Source organism: Panulirus ornatus, chromosome 59 (genome assembly GCF_036320965.1).
Source record: "Panulirus ornatus isolate Po-2019 chromosome 59, ASM3632096v1, whole genome shotgun sequence".
Lineage (NCBI taxonomy): Eukaryota > Metazoa > Arthropoda > Malacostraca > Decapoda > Palinuridae > Panulirus > Panulirus ornatus.
Window position 1 is genome coordinate 13,549,046 of NC_092282.1, and position 13,438 is coordinate 13,562,483.

The 13,438-nt window shown below is 42.5% G+C and overlaps 1 protein-coding gene across 3 annotated transcripts in view; it reads right to left on the reverse strand.

Moving 5' to 3' along the window:
- Nucleotides 1-6,372: 6,372 nt before the first annotated feature.
- Rgk3 (Rad, Gem/Kir family member 3) overlaps nt 6,373-13,438 on the reverse strand; it is a 616,115-nt gene continuing 609,049 nt past the window's right edge. For all 3 annotated transcript variants that reach the window (XM_071696098.1, XM_071696096.1, XM_071696097.1), the window contains 4 exons: nt 12,878-12,969; nt 10,463-10,652; nt 9,526-9,694; nt 6,373-6,510 (listed from right to left, as the gene is read on the reverse strand). In XM_071696098.1, the coding sequence (XP_071552199.1) occupies nt 6,405-6,510; nt 9,526-9,694; nt 10,463-10,652; nt 12,878-12,969 (557 nt within the window). In that variant the 3' untranslated portion in view covers nt 6,373-6,404. The remainder of the gene's footprint in view (nt 6,511-9,525; nt 9,695-10,462; nt 10,653-12,877; nt 12,970-13,438) is intronic.

The following is a 13,438-nucleotide window of genomic DNA, read 5'->3' on the forward strand; positions in this document are numbered from 1 at the left end:
TGAGGTAGCACCTGGAACAGATGAAGAAAGGCCACATTCACTCGTATCCATTCTCAAGCTGACATGTGCAATGCAGTAGAACCACATCACCCTATCCACATCCAGGCCACACAAACCTATCCATGGTTTTCTCCCAGCCACTTCACATGCCCTTTTGCAGTCCTTCTGCATGTTCTGGCCCCGATCACTCAAGATCCTTTTCACTCCATCCTTCCCTCTCCAATTTGGTCTGCTTCCCCTTGTCCCCTCCACCTCTACACATACATCATCTATGTTAACCCTCCTCACCCATTCTATCCATATGTCCAAACCATTTCAGCACATGCTCTCCAGTTCCTCAACCACACTTTTTACATCACAACACATCTCTTTTATTGATCACTCGATCAAACCACCTCACACTACATATTGTCCTCAAGTAGTTTATTCCCAGCACATGAACCCTCCAATGAGCATTTTCATCTAAAGCTCATGCTTTGCATTCGTACAACATTGTTGGGACTACTGTACTTTTAGATATACTCATTTTCCTCCACCTAGAAAGAGACTTCTCTTTCCACACACTTCTTCAATGCCTCCAGAGCCTTAGCACCTTCACCCACCCTATGACTCACTTCTGCTTCCATGGTTCCATTTGTTGCCATATCCACTCCCAGGTATCTACAATGCTTCACTATCTCCAGATTTTCTCCATTCAAACTCACAACCCAGCTAACCTGTTTCTTTACTCTGCTAAACCTAATAACCATGCTTTTATTCATATTTACTTTCAACTTCCTCCTTTCGCACTCACCCCCCAAACTCAGTCACCAACTAATGCACTCTCTAACTCAAATCTGCCACCATATATATATATATATATATATATATATATATATATATATATATATATATATATATATATATACATATATTTTTTTTTTTTTTTTTTTTTGCTTTGTCGCTGTTTCCCACGTTTGCGAGGCAGCGCAAGGAAACAGATGAAAGAAATGGCCCAACCCACCCCCATACACATGTATATACATACGTCCACACACGCAAATATACATACCTACACAGCTTTCCATGGTTTACCCCAGAAGCTTCACATGCCTTGATTCAATCCACTGACAGCACGTCAACCCCGGTATACCACATCGCTCCAATTCACTCTATTCCTTGCCCTCCTTTCACCCTCCTGCATGTTCAGGCCCCGATCACACAAAATCTTTTTCACTCCATCTTTCCACCTCCAATTTGGTCTCCCTCTTCTCGTTCCCTCCACCTCCGACACATATATCCTCTTGGTCAATCTTTCCTCACTCATTCTCTCCATGTGCCCAAACCATTTCAAAACACCCTCTTCTGCTCTCTCAACCACGCTCTTTTTATTTCCACACATCTCTCTTACCCTTACGTTACTTACTCGATCAAACCACCTCACACCACACATTGTCCTCAAACATCTCATTTCCAGCACATCCATCCTCCTGCGCACAACTCTATCCATAGCCCACGCCTCGCAACCATACAACATTGTTGGAACCACTATTCCTTCAAACATACCCATTTTTGCTTTCCGAGATAATGTTCTCGACTTCCACACATTCTTCAAGGCTCCCAGGATTTTCGCCCCCTCCCCCACTCTATGATCCACTTCCGCTTCCATGGTTCCATCTCCTGCCAGATCCACTCCCAGATATCTAAAACACTTTACTTCCTCCAGTTTTTCTCCATTCAAACTTACCTCCCAATTGACTTGACCCTCAACCCTACTGTACCTAATAACCTTGCTCTTATTCACATTTACTCTTAACTTTCTTCTTCCACACACTTTACCAAACTCAGTCACCAGCTTCTGCAGTTTTTCACATGAATCAGCCACCAGCTCTGTGTCATCAGTGAACAACAACTGACTCACTTCCCAAGCTCTCTCATCCACAACAGACTGCATACTTGCCCCTCTTTCCAAAACTCTTGCATTCACCTCCCTAACAACCCCATCCAAAAACAAATTAAACAACCATGGAGACATCACACACCCCTGCCGCAAACCTACATTCGCTGAGAACCAATCACTTTCCTCTCTTCCTACACGTACACATGCCTTACATCCTCGATAAAAACTTTTCACTGCTTCTAACAACTTGCCTCCCACACCATATATTCTTAATACCTTCCACAGAGCATCTCTATCAACTCTATCATATGCCTTCTCCAGATCCATAAATGCTACATACAAATCCATTTGCTTTTCTAAGTATTTCTCACATACATTCTTCAAAGCAAACACCTGATCCACTCATCGTCTACTACTTCTGAAACCACACTGCTCTTCCCCAATCTGATGCTCTGTACATGCCTTCACCCTCTCAATCAATACCCTCCCATATAATTTACCAGGAATACTCAACAAACTTATACCTCTGTAATTTGAGCAATCATTCTTATCCCCTTTGCCTTTGTACAATGGCACTATGCAAGCATTACGCCAATCCTCAGGCACCTCACCATGAATCATACATACATTAAATAAACTTACCAACCAGTCAACAATACAGTCACCCCCTTTTTTTAATAAATTCCACTGCAATACCATCCAAACCTGCTGCCTTGCCGGCTTTCATCTTCCGCAAAGCTTCTACTACCTCTTCTCTGTTTACCAAATCATTTACCCTAACCCTCTCACTTTGCACACCACCTCGACCAAAACATCCTATATCTGCCACTCTATCATCAAACACATTCAACAAACCTTCAAAATACTCACTCCATCTATATATATATTTTTTTTTTTTTTTTTATACTTTGTCGCTGTCTCCCGCGTTTGCGAGGTAGCGCAAGGAAACAGACGAAAGAAATGGCCCAACCCCCCCCCCCATACACATGTATATACATACGTCCACACACGCAAATATACATACCTACACAGCTTTCCATGGTTTACCCCAGACGCTTCACATGCCTTGATTCAATCCACTGACAGCACGTCAACCCCGGTATACCACATCGCTCCAATTCACTCTATTCCTTGCCCTCCTTTCACCCTCCTGCATGTTCAGGCCCCGATCACACAAAATCTTTTTCACTCCATCTTTCCACCTCCAATTTGGTCTCCCTCTTCTCCTCGTTCCCTCCACCTCCGACACATATATCCTCTTGGTCAATCTTTCCTCACTCATTCTCTCCATGTGCCCAAACCACTTCAAAACACCCTCTTCTGCTCTCTCAACCACGCTCTTTTTATTTCCACACATCTCTCTTACCCTTACGTTACTCACTCGATCAAACCACCTCACACCACACATTGTCCTCAAACATCTCATTTCCAGCACATCCATCCTCCTGCGCACAACTCTATCCATAGCCCACGCCTCGCAACCATACAACATTGTTGGAACCACTATTCCTTCAAACATACCCATTTTTGCTTTCCGAGATAATGTTCTCGACTTCCACACATTCTTCAAGGCCCCCAGAATTTTATATATATATATATATATATATATATATATATATATATATATATATATATATATATATAAAACTTTTCACTGCTTCTAACAACTTTCCTCCCACACCATATATTCTTAATACCTTCCACAGATCATCTCTATCAACTCTATCATATGCCTTCTCCAGATCCATAAATGCTACATACAAATCCATTTGCTTTTCTAAGTATTTCTCACATACATTCTTCAAAGCAAACACCTGATCCACACATCCTCTACCACTTCTGAAACCACACTGCTCTTCCCCAATCTGATGCTCTGTACATGCCTTCACCCTCTCAATCAATACCCTCCCATATAATTTACCAGGAATACTCAACAAACTTATACCTCTGTAATTTGAGCACTCACTCTTATCCCCTTTGCCTTTGTACAATGGCACTATGCACGCATTCCGCCAATCCTCAGGCGGATGTAAGGCATGTGTACGTGTAGGAAGAGAGGAAAGTGATTGGTTCTCAGTGAATGTAGGTTTGCGGCAGGGGTGTGTGATGTCTCCATGGTTGTTTAATTTGTTTATGGATGGGGTTGTTAGGGAGGTAAATGCAAGAGTTTTGGAAAGAGGGGCAAGTATGAAGTCTGTTGGGGATGAGAGAGCTTGGGAAGTGAGTCAGTTGTTGTTCGCTGATGATACAGCGCTGGTGGCTGATTCATGTGAGAAACTGCAGAAGCTGGTGACTGAGTTTGGAAAAGTGTGTGGAAGAAGAAAGTTAAGAGTAAATGTGAATAAGAGCAAGGTTATTAGGTACAGTAGGGTTGAGGGTCAAGTCAATTGGGAGGTGAGTTTGAATGGAGAAAAACTGGAGGAAGTGAAGTGTTTTAGATATCTGGGAGTGGATCTGGCAGCGGATGGAACCATGGAAGCGGAAGTGGATCATAGGGTGGGGGAGGGGGCGAAAATCCTGGGGGCCTTGAAGAATGTGTGGAAGTCGAGAACATTATCTCGGAAAGCAAAAATGGGTATGTTTGAAGGAATAGTGGTTCCAACAATGTTGTATGGTTGCGAGGCGTGGGCTATGGATAGAGTTGTGCGCAGGAGGATGGATGTGCTGGAAATGAGATGTTTGAGGACAATGTGTGGTGTGAGGTGGTTTGATCGAGTGAGTAACGTAAGGGTAAGAGAGATGTGTGGAAATAAAAAGAGCGTGGTTGAGAGAGCAGAAGAGGGTGTTTTGAAGTGGTTTGGGCACATGGAGAGGATGAGTGAGGAAAGATTGACCAAGAGGATATATGTGTCGGAGGTGGAGGGAACAAGGAGAAGAGGGAGACCAAATTGGAGGTGGAAAGATGGAGTGAAAAAGATTTTGTGTGATCGGGGCCTGAACATGCAGGAGGGTGAAAGGAGGGCAAGGAATAGAGTGAATTGGAGCGATGTGGTATACCGGGGTTGACGTGCTGTCCGTGGATTGAAGCAGGGCATGTGAAGCGTCTGGGGTAAACCATGGAAAGCTGTGTAGGTATGTATATTTGCGTGTGTGGACGTATGTATATACATGTGTATGGGGGGGGGGGGCCATTTCTTTCGTCTGTTTCCTTGCGCTACCTCGCAAACGCGGGAGACAGCGACAAAGTATAATAATAATAATAATATATATATATATATATGTATATATATATATATATATATATATTTTTTTTTTCCAAACTACTCGCCATTTCCCACGTTAGCGAGGTAGTGTTAAGAACAGAGGGCTGGGCCTTTGAGGGAATATCCTCACCTGGGCCCCTTCTCTGTTCCTTCTTTTGGAAAAATAAAAAAAAAACCGAGAGGGGAGGATTTCCAGACCCCCGTTCCCTCCCCTTTTAGTCGCCTTCTACGACACGCAGGGAATACTTTGGAAGTATTCTTTCTCCCCTATCCCCAGGGATAATATACATATATATATATATATATATATATATATATATATATATATATATATATATTTTTTTTTTTTTTTTTTTTTTTTTTGCCGCTGTCTCCCGCGTTTGCGAGGTAGCGCAAGGAAACAGACGAAAGAAATGGCCCAACCCACCCCCATACACATGTATATACATACGTCCACACACGCAAATATACATACCTGCACAGCTTTCCATGGTTTACCCCAGACGCTTCACATGCCTCGATTCAATCCACTGACAGCACGTCAACGCCGGTATACCACATCGCTCCAATTCACTCTATTCCTTGCCCTCCTTTCACCCTCCTGCATGTTCAGGCCCCGATCACACAAAATCTTTTTCACTCCATATATATATATATATATATATATATATATATATATATATATATATATATATATATATATATATATAGAGAGAGAGAGAGAGAGAGAGAGAGAGAGAGAGAGAGAGAGGAGAGCAGTGCTCTCTCTCTCTCTCTCTCTCTCTCTCTCTCTCTCTCTCTCTCTCTCTCTCTTAAAACCAAAACAAAACGCCCTTTACAGCTATATACTTCAGTAGAACGCGGGATTGATACCTTTCTCTTTCCCAGTCTACCCATATAATCCTGCTTGCTTCATACACCCTACATCTAATCCTCTAATTACTCATCAAACATACGAATCCTTACATACAAACCGAACTCAGAGCACCCATATCACCTGTCCCACACATCTGACACCTGTTTAACACGCTCCCAGATTTTTCCATAAACGCTTAACATTCTCTGCCACCAATTTGTCTTTTCCAACGAACCTAAGTACATTTACAGCATGAAGCAAACTCCATCAAGTCATTGATTAAGGTTTTGTGGCAGATGACATTTGCTAATACAGAACAACAGTTACACATCTATGTTTTTGCTCCACAGCCAACAAACGAATAGTCTCTTAAAACTGCTGGTTGATCATCCTAATTTGTAGAAAACGACAGCGAACTTGCCTACAGGAGCGGAGGTTGAGTCTGGCCGCCACCTCCTCAGTGACCCTAGCTCTGAAAATCCTCGCACGTTTTATATTTGGCTTCGGTTTTACCCATGATCCTGTTGATCACCCGCTTGGCCTTCATGGATGCCCTCATGAGGCTTCGACTTCTGCAATGTAAAGAAAATGATTAAGAAACTGATAACATAAATTATCATATAGCAAAAAATAAAGTGATAATCAAGGGAATGTAAAGAAAAAAAAATAGCATGATAGAGACATCAAACTATAGGAAGAACAACAAAAGAGAAAGTATGAAGCATATCAAGTAATGATGCTGTGTTTGCAAGTTGGATTAGAGACATAGACGGTGGGGAGAATTATATATATATATATATATATATATATATATATATATATATATATATATATATATATATATATAATTCTCAGGAGTGCGTGGACTGTGAGATGGGTATAGACAACAGGTAACAAAAGCAGCTACAATGATATGGACAACGATGTGCAATTACAAGAATTGCTACAACTGCTTAGTAGTAGTTTGGTGCTGTTTCAGAGCGGATTTCGCGTTGCCGAGGTCCTGTAGGGATGAGGCGTTGCCAAGGTTCCTTTGTGTTTGTGGAGGAGGGAGGAAGCGTTGCCTCGACCGTGTGGCACTGGTGCATGTGGAGGTAGCATTGTCTGGGTTCCATGGAGCTCCTGAATGAGGGAGGAACATAGACTGTCCCAGGATGCTGTTGCTGCAGATGTCGGAAGTCATTCGGTAGTCAGAGATGTTCCTAAAGTTGAAGGCAGTGGTGTGCAAAGACAATGCTGTTTGTGGCTGGTTCGCTTTCGGGTCGCCAGCGTCAAACTAAAACCCACCAATGGAAAAATCTTGGAAATATCCCTTCAGATAGTTAATGTGATATTCAAGGCCATATGCAGTCTCAGTGTATATGGTCCTTGTTCCCTTGTCACCGATGCTGGGCACTGTATGCAAAACCGACCAATTTTGCGTACGACATCGCTCGTTTTCCCAGCCCTGGGGTCACGTATGAATAAAAATTATCCGTAGAACGACATGGGCGGCTAGTTCCGAGGAGCTCCATACGGGCCGTGTACACATATATGCCAGACTAAACTATAGTTATAAACGCGCGCCGTTTTGGTTTGCTTTCGTGGACAACATTTCAGAACACTGTGTTCCGCGTAAACTGTGACTGCAGACAAGAGGAAACTGTTGCAACTGGATAACGTGAACGACGAAGTAGGTAGGGAAACAAATTGATGAAGCACGATAAGAACTGATCAAAGTAACAGCGAATTAAGATGAAAAGATATTTTCATGTAAATCCAAAATACCTAGATTTTTATCTGTAAGAGAACTAGATACTTGGAGTTACACTCATTGTCCGGGACACGGTAACAGAGCAAAACTTTCCTCACACAACGCCCGCTGCACTCCGTCTAACTTCTAGTAAAGATTAATTCTTTACCATTTTCATGACAACCATTTTCATGACAATCTCTCTTGTTTTCATGTGGATGACTCCAGCCCCGGACAATAGTTCTCTTCAAGGCCAAGCTTTGGAATAAAGAAAATTGGAAAGTGGAGAGAGAGAAGGTAAAATAATGGAAGGATTTGGGAAGAAGCAGAAATCCTGCTTCTCAGAAAGGATCATATATATCTACCTGTTAGGGAACACATGATAAAGTAACGAGTTCTGGAGTGTAACAGTGTATTTAAAGAAACGAACATGACAACGGCTTATCTCTACGATGGTAACGGCCACACAGTAAACACCTGATGCGACAGGTTACCCAGTATTTATTAGTTAGCTAATGTTAAGGTTACGTAACCAGAAAAACCACAGCGATATCTATAAACGATGTGGGAATGATATTCCGTGCAAGGACAAATAAGTCTTATTTATAATCAGAGCAACCGTTCAGAACGAAAAATTTTCAGTATCTGAGTTTAATCTTATAGATCAGATACTGGTGGCACCCGGTGTAAGGTTATCGTGTTGAGAAGTGGAGGTACGGAGCCACCTAAAGACGTAAGAGAGTTAGGAAGCAATTAAGTTTAAATAATTAAAGTTACTTAGGTTGCAACTGGCTCATTGGGAAATACCGTGCAGATCTGTGTCTTTAGACGTACCTATTGACAAAATGAGACGTAGACCGAACGAGAGAATACGAGAAGGATTTCAAAGATGTGGAGGAACACAGTATTAAGTGATCAAACGTATGAGCGCATGTGGTTATCTGCTGGTGATGCATTCACTGCTAGTTATGTGTACCAGAAACACAGCTCTACAAGCGACTCGGGAGCTTGTGAGTGCTACTCGCTACGTGTAATGTCGTAACGTAATACTGCAGGGCTTAGAGCGTACTCCTTCCTTTAAAGTTAAACCTCTTAAGCACCGCGGTAGATTCCTTGCATATGATGGCATGAACTGTGGTTAAATGTCAAATAGATTCAATCAATCAGTCTTCTTCCGTTATTTACTCTACCCGTCAGACTTCCACTCAAAATGTTGCAGTGTCCCATCCATTCAATAACTTCCAAGGAAAACGATGCCAGCTTTTCTCTAATAAGTTTTGAGTGATAGACTAAGCCATTCTGTAATGTTAACGTTTTTGCTTGTGGTTGATTGCCTGATTTTATATCTGTACTTATATTAAATGTGAACCCTATGATACGTTTTAGGTAAAGAATATCGATAAGAAAGTACACAAATACAGTTGAACTAATTGTACAATGAAGTAACTCCATAATGACTTACACTAATATCAAAGGGCAAGGCACAGTTATTAGTTCGGAGCAAATGAACTGAAAATTAGTCACATACACAATGAGATCACTAACATCTATCTCATTTCATGAGAAATTACTTTTCAAGAATATCTTTCATTTGACTTTGTTTGACTGCCAGTGGAAGATCATCTCATAAAACTATACCCTCGGAAACTGATGCATCATTAGAAACTCAATTAGATTAACAAAATAAGTAGGAGGTGGAGGAGACTAGAGATCATTTAGAAGGCACGACACACAAAAGTAGAAGAAATTGAAGATCATTTAAAAAAAGGTATATCACACAAAAGGGTAGGGGATATTAGACATCATTTAGAAAGCTTGAAACAAGAAAAATAACATGAACTTCGATCATTCTGACCTGGTCCAACTCCTCTCCTTAGGCGCCTCCTCCTCTTCGGAGAGCTCGGCTTCGCCTTTGATGCGCAGCTGGTTCAGGATCCCCACCAGCAGGTCGTCGCACTTGTGATTCATGCCTACGCTGATCTCCATGAACTTGGCACCGTAGCTGCAGGCCAAGTCCCGACCATCTGTGGGCCGAGTGAACACCAAAATGACCGACCACTCACGTATGAAATATATCACTTAACTCAATACCAAATTGGATTAACAGTGATGCAGACGTGACTTGGCGAAATGTTCGAGAAGAGTTGCGACAAAAACTTGTGAAAGAATTGAGGAAAGAGGCTGAGGGTAGACGAAACATAGTGAGGACAGGTGTGATATGCCCAGCACGGTGCTGGGGATGGAGAAAGGAAAGGCTTACTGTCGGGCAAGAGGAACATGTCCAGCATATTGCCATTGGGGATCAAGGGGAAGAAAATATGGCATGCAAGGCAGGCAGGTAAAGTTAAAACACTGGCTTTTGAAACAGTATATAATGATGTAATAATCATGATAGTTATGATAAAACTAATGATAATCATAATTACTAGTAATGATCATAATTTTGAACACAGAAAAGAAATTATTACCTACAGATATACCCTACGAGCATTTACGAAATCACGCACTTGCTTTATATCAACTTAATGAGCAAATTCACCACACTACTAGATAAGGGGATTCCATGGGAGATTTACACTCTTCCACGACCATAAGCATGGTGTGTGTGACGCGGGAGGAGGGCGGGAGAGTGGCTGTGAGAAAGAGGGGGGGATGGCATGGATGTGAGGGATTGTCATACGGTGAGGAGGGTGTAGGTGAAAGATTGTCGGAAAGGAAGTAGAGGTTATGATGGTAGCGAGAGGGAAGTGATGGGAGAAAAGACGTAGGAGGATGTGGGACTATCGCCTTACCATCGACGGTGACGGCCCTGGAGCGGACGAGTTCGCACTTGTTGGCGACGAGGACGATTGCCCGGCCGCGGAGGAGGCCCTGAGTCTGGAGGCGGCTCAGTTCCTCGCTGGCCCGCTGGAAGGACGCCTTGTCCGTGATGCTATACATGATCAGCCACCCGTCCGTCAGCGTCACCCGACTTATCTCAGACTGTTCACGAGGAAGAATGTCGGAAAATACAACAACATCAGTACATATAACCAAAGATATTAGAAAGAATCGTAACAAAATATCAAGAAAATTAGAAAATGCGAAAACCTCATTGGACACATATACTCCCCAAGAGATTTTAGAAAGTACTGTAAGTACAGTGGAAAAGTATGACCAAAATTGTAAGAATATGAAGTAACTTCAATGGAAATATATAATCATATATCTTTATCTATATTCTATGCCTTCCTCTACTTCACCTTGACCAGTTACATAAAAACACAGAAACTCTATTTAGGATTTAAGGTGAAAGAGTAGACTATGCCTTGGTTTTAGGAGCATTAGATTTAAACTTTCCATTCCTCCTGGAGGCATGCCTTGGTGCAGCCCTTCTCTTATAAAAGAGACCGTCCTAACCCTCGCCCCATTCCTCACACTTGCACTGTCTCCAATTCCTTTGAAACTCTTCTTAATTCTCACTTTCTCAAACACTTAGAATCCTACTCCCTTCTTTACGATCACCAACAGGGCTTCCGCGATGCGAGGTCTACTGGTAGTGGCTTTCTCTCCTGCGTGTTACCCACACCTGGTCCTCCATTCTAAAGAGATTATAGTGAATCTTTCTTCTGTTGTGGCCATCGAAGTCTACAGAACACTTCACAGGGTGTAGAATAAGTCTTTGCTTTGTAGACTTACTTCCTTTTCTGCGTCTCACTACCCTTTGATACACAGGATCCTTTAACCATCCGATCCATTGCAGTATTCGTTGAGAGAGCAAATGCGAATTGGAGCGATGTGGTTTACAGGGGGCGACGTGCGTCAACGGACTGAACCCAGGCATATGAAGCAGTCGGGGAAAACCACAGTAAGGTCTGTGGTACCTATTTGTGGAAATGGGTGTGTGGTTTCGCTGCATGACACCGGACAGTTAAAGAATGGATTAGAGAGAATGAGGCCTTTTCATTGTCTGTTCCTGGCGCTACTTCGCTGAAGCAGGAAACGGCGAACAAGTATGAAACACACACACACACACACACACACACACACATATATATATATGGTTTGGCCTCAAGAAAAACTGCTGGGGTCCGTCGTGATTCATATTTAGAGACGCTAACCATCGCAAAACAGAAGCTCATGAATACAAATAAGTTGCTAAGAAACATGAAGACACGCTCATTACTCTGTATGATCTAAGGCAGACTACATTCACTTCAAGAGCTATACTAGGCTTTACTGCTTACATGAGGAACGAATTTCTACATTTGCTAAGTTACTGTATTTAGACGACGTAGTTACGAACGGTGCAAAGGGTTGTTAATAGATGGAATGACACCCGGAGGAGGAAGTGAGAGGAAGTCTACGTATAAGCCTGTTTTAAAACCGGCTTGACATATTCATAGCTTTTAGCCCACGAGTAACTTTCTTCGCTTCTCCGTCCTTGTAAACTTTACTGGCAATTGCTCCTGCTGGCCACTGTCTACTCTATCCACACTAAGATCTGTATATTTCAGACTATGGTCAGCTAGTGTCTGCATTCTTTTCCTCATCATCATCCATGATGGACGAACCCTTCACCAAAGCCAAACCATTCACAGCAAGTTCATCCTGACGAACCATTCACCAAAGCCGAACCATCCATGGCAGCTCATCCTTACACAGGTTTGGTAAGACACTAGAATCGAGAAGTTTAAACGCGAGAAAAGCTTCTTAGTCTTAGCTGCTAATGCACAAGATGACACAGGATACTGGACTATGAGGAACATGGAGGTTGAAAGAAAGAAAAGAGTTGGAAATAACAACTGCAGACTGAAAGCAGACATAGCAATACCATAGCAGTACTTGTAGTGGGACTTGCATTAATCAAATAAACGGTCATAAAGATAGTAGTAGTAGTAGTAGTAGTAGTAGTAGTAGTAGTAGTAGTAGTAGTAGTAATAATAATGATAATAGTAGAAGTATGGCAGTAGTAGTAGTAGTAATAGCATCAATTGTAGAAGTATAGAAGTAGTAGTAACAGTAGAAGTAGTAGAAGTAGTAGCAGTAGAATTAGTAGTTGTAGTAGCAGTAATAGTAGTTTTAGTAGCCTTAGTAGTCGTAGTAGTCGTAGTAGTAGTAGTAGTAGTAGCAGCAGTGGAGCAAATGAGAGGCAACTAGTGAAGACAACAACACAGAGATGGCAGGAGCCGGGCTGGCACACTGGACCTGCCTCGACCACAGCTCACCTGGAGATCCTGCGGTGTGGCCACGTTGACGAAGACGATCTCGGACTCCTGGTTGTTCAGTAGGATGGACACGGACTGCTCCGACTCATCAGCTGTGGGGAGAGACAGACAACGTTACACAGGACTCGTCAGCAACACACCTTCACCAACCACACGTACTCAGCCTAACACCGCTGGCGAGAATCGGGCTTTGAGAGTAATAGCTTTCCCGCTCAAGGAGAACACTGGAAATACATACGAATCAGTTGAATTTCATGTGTGCAAATCGCTGGCAGCCAGAGGCGTGGCAGACATTGAATTCAGTGGAGGTCTTATTACAGCAAGGACCATCTGTATACGATTCAACCTCAGACTGAAAACGTTTTCTCTTTAGATTTCTTAGGCTTCAATACACCCAAAATAAAGAGATAAACCAGAAGAGATGTGCGTGGGTAGGTAAAGGTTTCTTTCTTACACAGTTTCAGAGTAATCCTTGAGACCGCTGCTTTGGCGAAGCACCGAAAGCTTGAGAAGTGTATGGATACGGAAGCCATTCCCGCGCTTGCTGAGCAGTGCTAAGTG